The sequence below is a fragment of the Zingiber officinale genome, chromosome 6B, assembly GCF_018446385.1.
Source record: "Zingiber officinale cultivar Zhangliang chromosome 6B, Zo_v1.1, whole genome shotgun sequence".
Classification (NCBI taxonomy): Eukaryota; Viridiplantae; Streptophyta; class Magnoliopsida; order Zingiberales; family Zingiberaceae; genus Zingiber; species Zingiber officinale.
The window spans coordinates 2,982,770-2,993,354 of NC_055996.1; the positions used below are offsets into that span (position 1 = coordinate 2,982,770).

The window sequence follows — 10,585 nt, forward strand, 5'->3', positions numbered from 1 at the left end:
TTGAAAAAAAAATTACCAAACAAATTTGAAGAGCTTATAAGTTCTAAAACAACTTATAAGCTGTTTTAGAGAGTTTATAAGCTCAGCCAAACACCCTCTAAGAAATTATAGTCAAAAATCAAAAACTATTTTAATATTAGTTAAAATTATTTAAATATTAATTTAATTATTTTATTTTAATTAAAATTAATCAAATATTATTGAAGTAAATATTATTGAAGTAATTTTAATCTAAACTTATTATGATTAAAATAATTTTGACGAGAAAAGCTAAAATATAAAGTAATTTTAATAAATTACTATAATATAGAGTAATTGGTTAAAATTATTTGAAGTGACTTTAGTTATATTACACAAATTATTAGGACGGTAAATAAATCATTCATTGGTGGATATGTTCAGTTTGATTAGATCTTATTTATATTCGTTTAATATATAAAAAATTAATTAAATTAAAAAAAATGAATAATTTTTTAAATTAAATAAATAAGTTTGAACATATATATATTCAACTTGTTAATATTCATGAACAATATAAAACTATTATCACTATGTTAAATCAATAAAAAAATAAAATAAAATAAATAAATAAATTTAAATTATCAAACTCAGTAACCAATGAAATAAGTAAAAGTTTCAAATAATTAAACAAGCAATTAAGAGTTCGATAACATATAAATGAACCAAGCTCGAGTCAAGCTTAAATTGAGAGATTGATAACATCTAAACCATTAAGCTCAAGTCAAATTTCAAATAAACTCAAATTTATATAAAATAAATCAAACTAAATTTGAACAATAATTTAAAAAAATTTGGACTCGACTCTATGATCAAACTACGACCATAGTTTCTTATATTAATTTTAAATTTTTAAAAATTATTTTTCTATATTAATGATTCATAGGATTTTCAAGATGACTTTAGATGCATTTTCTAGCTGATTCTAGCCATTCAATTTACCGTTTTTAAAATTGCATATGTCGTCCCATCGATCCTGGCCGTTGCTGAACGAGACTGTACGCGAACCCTACTTACCATAATCGGGAACGCACGTCGGAACCGCAGGAGAAAGCAAATCAGCGGGGAAATGGAGGCGAGCGCGAGTAGCGAATCGGTGGAGACGGCGTTGATCGCCGCCCTTAACTCGAGGGGATGGCGATTTGCGGAGGAGAACGAGGAAATCAGAGCTCTAATTCGAAGTCGCCAGACCGCCGAGTCCGTGCAATCGGAGCTCTTGAATATGGACATGAGGTCATTCGGCGGGAAGATGCTTCCCGATCCTTCTTCGCTCAAGAAACTGAACAATTTATCAGGCCCCATGGTCTTGCAGGTAGAGCAATATCTTTGATTTGCTGAAATAGTTGCTGCAATCTGAAATTAAAATAGATTGAGAGATCATTTTTTTTTTCTATTACACTTGTGAAATTCCTGTTTTGAAGTGCTTGCGTTGTCTCTGATCCTTTTTATCACCTATAGGAATAGGATAGCTGAGTTTGAGACTGTATAATCTTTGAAGATTAACTTTTTCCTTGCAGGCACCGCTATCCATGTTCAGACCATGGAACTCATGGATTGGCTAATAATATATTTTTCTGATTGGGCTTCATAAGCCCTTCAATTGCCCCATTGAATATAAATGTGGATATTATGTCTCTTTGAGAGATTGCAGTCTTCAATAGACTGTTTTGCTCTGTGCATCTTGATAGTCACTCTAGTAAGCTAACCAGAAATAGGACATTTTGGCATACCACAGCTAGCTAGATTACTTGAGCACCAAATCAACTATTCCTCATCTGAAACGGTCCCATGATACATGCCTAGTTTACAATATAATACACTTAAAGAGGTCCTGATAGACTAGGCATGGTTTTCACCTTAAAGGATTGTTGATACTCTTAACATACAGATCTCTCACTTCATCATTTCAATGCCCTTGTTGACTTTTGCTGCTCGCTCATCAGGTTGTGATTGGTTAAGTTCTTTGTCAATTTATTTGATTATGAAGGTTGGTTGGGTTGGAATCTTGTTTTCATCTTCCTGCCAATTTAATTAGTCGGTCTTCCAAGAATCCTCATAATGCAGTATTGATCTTGAACCATCTGGGCACCTTGAGGTGTTCAAGTGACACTGCTTTTTGTGTTATTCACTGGGGAATATTGTATTTGCATGCTAAATTCTCAACAAGACTGATAGGGAGTTGCCATGTTGATTATCTTGCATCCATAAACTTGTTGGGATGGTTAATTATGCTATTATCATTGTTTAGACGTTTAGTTTGAGCCTATGATACTTTTCATTCAATCACAAAGTCAATAAGGCACATTTGCCCTATGACCAGCCATGAACGGAGGGGAACATGCAAAGTGCATCATCACTTGCAATGTGGAACTTGTTGAGTTAGGGAATTAGAATCTATTTCATCTTCGAGAGGAATTTTTTTCCAAGGATAACCTTGAAATTCTCCATTGAACCACTCAAAACTTGATTTTTCTGTCCTAAGCACCAACATTGAAGGGAAGATGCTTAATTGTTCTAGCACACTCTAATGCTTCGAAGCTGATGGCCTTAACCAATTCAAAGTTTTTCATAAATGTCAAGACAAGTTGCTTTGCCTCCTCTGTGATGATAAATTAGTTCTTATTTTACCTCCTTCCTCATTGTCAACACACTTGGAAGAAGTCTAGTGGCATTGATGGTTAAATTAGCTTTCACATTGCCCTTCTTGTGAGCCTACAATCTTCTTCCACAATCTTTACTTCAGCCATCACTGGAATGTTTTAGGATTCAACTCTTGTTGAATTTAGGACCGCAATTCTTTATTCAAGGAAAATACATGAGCATTTCACTTACAATTGGATTGAACCACATTGTTTTAGTTGATCTAGCTTTATCAAGCAATGAACTCAATATCCTCAAAGTAGGATCTGTCTTCCGTATATTCTTTCCCTATTGATGATGCTTGTTGAGTCCTCGTGTTGGAGTTTAAACTTGCTATTAGTTAGGTCTTCTATGGCGGGGTAGGGTAAGGGAGCACCATTATCTTCACATAATAAGACTATGCTTAGCTTCATAGCAATGTTATATAAAAAAGGGCAGCCCAGTGCATAAAGCTCCCGTCAATGTGGGGGTTCAGGGAAGGCTCTATTATACGCAGTTTTACTATGCATTGCAAGAGGTTATTTCCGCAACTTGAACCCATGATCTCCAGGTCACACAGCAACAACTTTACCATTGCGCTAATATTCTCCTTTAGAAATGTTATAAAGTCTTTGTGTTAATTTCATAACTTACATTTTCTGGAAATTCTCTAGCTTTTTGTGCTTCTCTTCACAAGTGAGATTTTTTTTTTTTTTTGCCTTTACTCTGCATAGAAGGTTTTCTTGTGAATTTTTTAACTTTTCTAATTGAACTACCCACCAACAGATAGTTTCTACCAGAGATATACACCGTAGCAGCATTGATGCTTCATTCAAGACAACATATTATGATCGCCGTCTCCTCCGGTTCTGTCTAACAGATGGGCACTCAGAAGTAATAGCAATAGAGTATGCTCCAATTTCAACTATCAGTGAAGAGTTAATCCCTGGTACTAAGGTACGAGTACTAATAGAGTTTCAAGTTTCAATCGCGTGTATATTTTGTGTTTTTGGTGGATAATGGATGCTCTATCTGAAGTTCTTTGTATATTTGCTAGAATATTGATTATTCATCAGATCCATTTGACTTTGCCTTCATTTGTTGCATTGTTTCCGATACTTATCTTCTGCAAAAACATATTGCACAAGAACAATGCATCTCCAAACAGTGTGGGCTTTGGAAGTTGTTGCACACCTGTAGTTTGGGTTAGTTCAATATCGTTGAGGAAAAAATTAGACTTCTTCTCAATAGACACTAGGGAGCCCTCTAGGGGTGCAAACGAACCGAATCGAGTCGAATATGCAGAAAAATTTAAGGCTCGAATTCGGCTCGAAATAGATATATTCGAGTTCGAGCTCGATTCGAAGTTCGAAAAATTCAAAATATTTGGTTCGAGTTCGGTTCGAATTAGGGCTCGAGTTCGAGTTCGGCTCGAAATATTCGAACATGTTCGCGAACTATTCGAATTATTGCTCGAAAATAGGTTCGAAAGACTCGAAATTTATTTATTTAATATATATATTTAACTTATATTAATAAATATTAAGGCTCGCGAGCGGTTCGCGAGCGGCTCGAACAATATAATTTGGGCTCGAGTTCGACTCGAAAAAAAATTCGAACATGTTCGAGTTCGGCTCGAATTCGATAAATTCGAATACGAATCGAATATTTTTCGAGCCGGCTCGAAAAGCTCGCGAGCCGGCTCGATTCGTTTGCAGCCCTAGAGCCCTCTCTACTTTCATAAATTGCTAATGAATAGAGAACATTAAAAATGATCCCTTACACATTGTTACATATGTCCCTAACACTGCCCCTCAAGCTAGTTTGAATATACTGTAGAGATTAGCTTTGTTACATTACATATATTTAAGTGATATGTCTAGCTTAAGTTTCCTGCAGAATAATACATGTAGAGAAAGAATGGATCCGGCTTGATGCCTCCATGGAATGATGCACACGGAGTGAAGGTTGATCTGACTTGAGACCCCCTTGAATAACACATGCAGAAAGACTGCCTTTAGATCCACGAAATGGATAACACAATGAGGTTGACTAATAATGATGATACTAGAATGCCATACGAGTAAGGGGCTTAACTGATCACGCTGGCATGCAGATTGACATTTGCAAAGGCACAACTAGCGGTGATGATGCACAAAATGAAACATGAGTCAGGGCTCAGCTGACAATGGATGTTGAACGGAGGTTCCACCGTGTGTTTGATGCTTTGATAAAGGAAATCAACATTGTGTATCAGTTGATGCTGTTGTGTCGCTTGATGCCTTGGAGGAAGGCATCCCAATGTGCTTGGCTGCTCAAGAGGAAGACTCTCTACAGAAGACCAAATTGGGCTAGGACAACTTTGTGGAGGACTCGGGTGGACATTGCGTAGGGCAAATAGATGGATTTCGTGCATAATGGAGAATCCCACGAGAATAGCTTTAGTGAAGTTATAAAGAGGAGGGCCCAATAAGTCTAATGTGAGATCATGTCATATGGGACTCGTGCGGGGGATCTTGGTGTTTGAGATCATGTCATATGGCTTGTAAATGAACATGGCATTTGTGAATAAACTTGGTGTTTGTTTCAATAGGAGCTTATTTATGTTTATTTGATGGTAAAAAATAACTAAAAAAACACAAACTTGAACACCAGGGTGCTCAATTCGTTAACATTCACGAATAAATCTCGCAGACAATTTATAAATAAACTTATTTATTAACTTGTCTAAAATTTGATCATAAATTTATTTCTCTTTTTGTTTATGAACAAACATTAATTTTCAGTGCTTGAATGATTACTGATTTTCTTCTGAATTTTTAATGAATTTTATTTTGGGCCAAGGTTGCTTACATTCTTTTCAATAAATCTCATTTGTGGGCTGGCATGCACTAGATTATCTTATATATATATATGCATATGTCTATGCTTTCACATATTAAATTCTAGCTAGGTTTAAGTTTTAATACTTTTACAAGTATCATTATACTGATATATGCTCGATAATAGACATCTGTAATTCCTACAGTTCACCTTGTTACGTGCTATGGTATTCTTTTATACTCCAGCTATATGACATTGGTTTTCTCATAACTGGGCTCTAGATTCGTATGGAGAAAAGAATACCCGTTCACAGTGGTATACTATGCTTAGAACCTGATTCGATACTTGTGATGGGAGGTCTAGTGCAATCTCTCCATGATGAATGGCAGATTAGTCGGAAATATTCAGGTTTCTCCAGATCATCACTCAAGTTGTCTCAGACTGATGATGGTACTGGTCCTCCTCCATTTGAAAAGTTACAAATTGCAGAATATGGGAGATCTGCACAGCCACGTAAACTTCATGGTAATCTTCTATCAGAAGTTTCTAGCTTATAATCAATAGCATTTTTTTTTCTTTTCATGGGCATATTTGTTTTATGTGGTGGTAGACTACTTCATCTTGTTAGGATATATTCATCCTATCACCCTAAAGATAAAAGATAAGAATCCTAACTAGTATTAATGCCTTTAAATGAACATCACAATTTATTACATCCCATTGATTTAGAGTCCCTTGTATTAGGTTATTTCTAAGAAGTCATTAGCTTTAGGCTTAATCTTCAAGTGTTACATTTGAGAATATGTAATATTTATATTAGTGCTCTTTATCCTAACTGATTACTAAGAAGTCACTCAATTTTTGGCTTAGTCTAAAGGCACTATTTTAGTTAATATGTAGCCAGGCTATTTATCCTAACTGATAATTAAAGAATTGCCAACCTCAAATAGTCGGGAGTTGAGATCAACATGGCTTGATGTTTTTTTGTGGTACATGTAAGCAATTCAAGTATCAGAACCACATGTTGAGAAAGTAATGACGACAGATTCAAACTGATTATTCTCAGTAGGTCTTCATTTCTTCAAGTAGAATGAGATGATTTTGATTGTTGGGTCCCTTTGCAACCAATTCTGGTATCCGTGTTCTCAACCAGATATCTAGTTAACAAATTAATGCTAGAAATACCAACATCCTCTTTATTGTTTTTGTGACATCTAATTCCTATACTTCTATTGATCACTTTGGAGATGATGTTTAGAACTTCAAGGGTGGACAGATGAATAATTAGTGTGGTACTAATAAGCTTCTCTCAACAAGGAAGAACAAGCTTGAAAGGCAGAGGTCAAGGGAAAGAGAGGCGTAATCGCATGCATTTCTTGAGATAATAGATGACAATACTGGTTTTGTAGATCAGACAGCGGCAATGGTGTTATCTATTGGTGTCTATGAAATGGAGCAACAGGTAGTAGTATCGAAGAGGGAATGTAATACTGGCATCGAAAATGCATCAGTTATTCCCTGTTGACAGTTGTATTGATCTGAGGCATGGCATATAGATAGGAGAATAACACTGTTATATTTTACCTTATTTTTAGAGACAATTAATTCAACCTTAGAAGTTTTAAGTTATTTTGACTTATAGTAGCTTCTGATTCAAACTGTTTATATGAGGACATTTTTTAATCCCTCCACAAGAGAGAGAACAAGGCAGCAACTAGTTTGGTGTAATCTGTAGGATATAGCGACCTTTGTGAGAGTAACTGATCGGTCCTGATTCTCACTTTGAATATGGATTTTACTTTCTTTTGCAGATTCTGAGTGTGTGAAATGGGCAAGGAAAATTTTCTGTGGGGTGTTTGATTTGGATTAATTGGTAACTAGCTTGTACATAGTGGCTGGTGATTTTTCATAATTGATGTGAGTTATGGACTGAAGGTAAATGTGGACACGGAACACCCACTTCAATATATTTTCTTCATTTTTCGTCTTTCCCAGTTTGAGACCAGCTTGATTGCATGCATGTTCAAACTAAAGAAAATTTGACTAGCCATGAGAAACTTGTAAGAATCAGAATGAAAGCAATTTCAACTTAGTTAAAATGCCATGAGCAATACATTAATCTGAGCTAAGAACTCAGATTGAAAGCAATTTCAACTTAGTTAAAACACCATCATTGATATGATAATTGAGTTCTTGACCAAAAGCATTTTCAGCTAATCTGCATGCACCTTGATTGAGTCAAGAATTTTTCTTGACTTCGGTTAGATTGACTTTCAAAATAATATGATCGGATCTATTGAGATTACTGTTGTTAAGTTTACATCCTATATGTGATTTTGTTCAAACTTATTTAATTGTGGTGTACTTCTAGAGTCACTGTGGAAGATTGACCTGGTCAATCAAATGGCCGAAGGCTACAAAAGATTGATCTAGCCTTATATTTTGAGATTCTTGTGAAGTAGAATAGATTAAGAATATAATGGATCCAATGGAACAGAAAGATGTTCAGAGAATCCACTTAAAGAAAATGTTTACAACCCTCATCCATATGTTCTTTTCATTTATCAATAGTTTGATATGCTGTAGGATAATGTTTGATAATATAACTCATCTCTAGTTCTCTTTGTTCATAGGACAATATATTAAGTGGATCAAGAGTATGTAAGCACAGGGAAGTTTATGTTATTTTATTTTTTTGCAGTCCCTGGATTGGTTGAAACTTACTTCACTACTACATCATCATAGTCTGTTTATAGTTGGATCAAGTCACTAATTGACTGTCTCGTTTGCTATACCTTTAAGTAGCTACTGATGACCTCTGATCCTCTGCAGTTTCTGACGAAAGACAAAGACAAGGAAATCTAAGCCGTCAGACAGATAGAAGGGACCTTAGCCATGCAGAGGTAGATAAAATGGTAAAGAATCCAGAAACAGGTGGAACTGAGAATAAACCTAGTAGTTCAGAGACCAGACCAAAAGAAGGTAAATGATTGCATCTGCATCTTTTACTTCAGTGATCTGTACTGACTTAGGTTGTGATCATCTTTGCCACTTAACCAACAGTGAGTGAAGCTGTTCCAGTTCAAAACCAAGCTGCTGCACAGAAGCTTCTTCAAAAAATGAACCAACCTGATAACAAAGAAACGAATCCAAGATTTCGTAAACACAAATTCAAAGCAAAGCAGGAGGAAGCTGTTGTCTTCACTTTAGATGAATGGGAAAGGACAAAAGGTATGAAGCTGAATCCCATGCACAATACTGGAATGCAGGATACAATCCATGATGAGGAGCTTGCTCAACAGCTGCAGGACCAATTAGATTTTGAAGATTCTTATGTGAGTATGGTTACTGGATTTCTTTGCAACTGGGGATTTATTCAAAATCCTAATATGTGAATCTTCAGGCAAAAACTGGAGATTCAGAAGCCGAACAGATTAGGAGGAGCATGTTTAGCTTTAGCGGTGCCGAAGACATGAGTGATGGAAGAAGGGAGTTTAGAGGACGGGGAAGAGGGAGAGGGAGAGGGAGAGGGAGAGGCAGGGGAAGAAGATTTGGTTAACCTCCTATTTCATGGTAATTTGATTATAGTAGAACTGAGGGAGTTTATCGAACACAATTATCGAAGTATTTGTAGTTATTCCTATTCTGTCAAGGACTTTGCGCATCGTAACTGGCCGGCTTGTATTGATTGTTAGTTAGGCTGTGGGGTTTTGCATTTGATTTTGTAGACAATGCCTGCTGTTCACCTGCCTGCTTTGAGGTAAGTTATCTCCTTTGCCATGTATTTTATTTTTTTCACAGAAAACTATTAATTTGGGGTAATATTCAGGTTGACTAGGGTTGTGCATATCGAAGAGCTGCTATGATAAAATTAGCAGATCATTGATGCTTTTAACATCAGGTTCCTCTACTATATCAGCTGCATTGTTTTGAAATTTTTCTGTTGTATACATCAACTAAGGATCTAGTTTGACTTAAATTGTTTGAGTTGGCCTTGTATTATCTTTTGGTCCATCATAATGGTCGATTGATAATCAATCATCATAATGATTATCAGCTTCCTTTGTTTCCGAAAGCCCTCTATGGTATCAACAATATGAATTATTGAACCAGAATTAATCGACCAAGTGCTACGAGGAGCATTAACAATAGAGATTCATGACTATTTTTATCATGTATAATAAAGTAAAGCCCTTAAACAATCGTTCATGTATCATTTCTTTTTGCAAAAGTACTTTGTTGTTGTTAACCTTTGTCAGCATTCTTTTATAACACCCTTTCCCTTCGATTTATATACCCTTTTGATGAGTAACATGCTAAGAACCTTCCATTTTCTCATATGTGTTTTTTAAAAATTATGGAACGATGTATTTGAGAACCTTAGTCATCTTTCATTCTCATAATGTAATAGTCTTAATATTTACAAATGTTTTTAGTGATTTTTTGACACAAATAGTTTTAAATAATTTCTATAGAAAATTTTTTAAAAATAATCCCTTAGAATATGTTCTTTAAAAAACAAACGGAATTGGTTCTATGCTATTATGGTGTATTTTTTTTTAAAAAAAAATCATTACTGATTTATATTAATAAAAAAACATATCATTACTGATTTAGATTAATGGGATTATATTTTAAATAAAATATAGTTTTATTTCGCAGGTAGACTTTCAATCTCATACATAATTTTTAGCACCATAATGAAATTTCAATATGATGAGTTAAACTTAAAATGGGTTCACTTCTAATATATTTTGTCAAAATATTATTATGATCATGTTAAAATTATATTAAAAAATTTAGATGCTATTAATATAGCATAGTGATAGCTACTTATGAAAATAGGCGCTATATAAATAACATAATTTTGTTTTTTTTCAAGTGTAAAAGTTCTTAAAACACTATTATAGTTTGATGATATCTATAAAAAAAACAAAAAGAATAGATAAAGGTAGAAAATCACATCTTTTCTATAGAATGAAGAAAGTAGCACATTGTTTTTTAGTCTCACGGTTTGGCTAGATGGGTAATCAGATCTTGGAGTTAATTTTCAACACGTATGAAAACGATTCCTTAAGTGTTTGATTTTTTTCAATTCAAAAGAGTATTCTGAAAGAGCTCTTAA

At 34.7% G+C, this 10,585-nt stretch overlaps 1 protein-coding gene across 1 annotated transcript; it reads left to right on the forward strand.

The window, feature by feature from the left end:
- Nucleotides 1–1,007: 1,007 nt before the first annotated feature.
- Nucleotides 1,008–9,709, forward strand: LOC121991718 (tudor domain-containing protein 3-like). The gene is made up of 7 exons (XM_042545736.1): nt 1,008–1,330; nt 3,424–3,594; nt 5,742–5,985; nt 8,293–8,442; nt 8,524–8,795; nt 8,864–9,220; nt 9,290–9,709. Exons 1-6 carry the CDS (start codon nt 1,088–1,090, stop codon nt 9,017–9,019), a joined length of 1,236 nt encoding a protein of 411 aa, XP_042401670.1. The 5' UTR covers nt 1,008–1,087; the 3' UTR covers nt 9,020–9,220; nt 9,290–9,709.
- The last annotated feature ends 876 nt before the right edge of the window (nt 9,710–10,585 follow it).

What these genes read in the sequence shown, in the direction of transcription:
- LOC121991718 (XM_042545736.1), top strand. Translation starts at nt 1,088, where the DNA reads ATGGAGGCGAGCGCGAGTAGCGAATCGGTGGAGACGGCGTTGATCGCC. An exon ending in ACAGCCACGTAAACTTCATG is followed by an intron (nt 5,986 to 8,292) that starts GTAATCTTCTAT and finishes GATCCTCTGCAG; the next exon opens with TTTCTGACGAAAGACAAAGA. An exon ending in AGAGACCAGACCAAAAGAAG is followed by an intron (nt 8,443 to 8,523) that starts GTAAATGATTGC and finishes CTTAACCAACAG; the next exon opens with TGAGTGAAGCTGTTCCAGTT.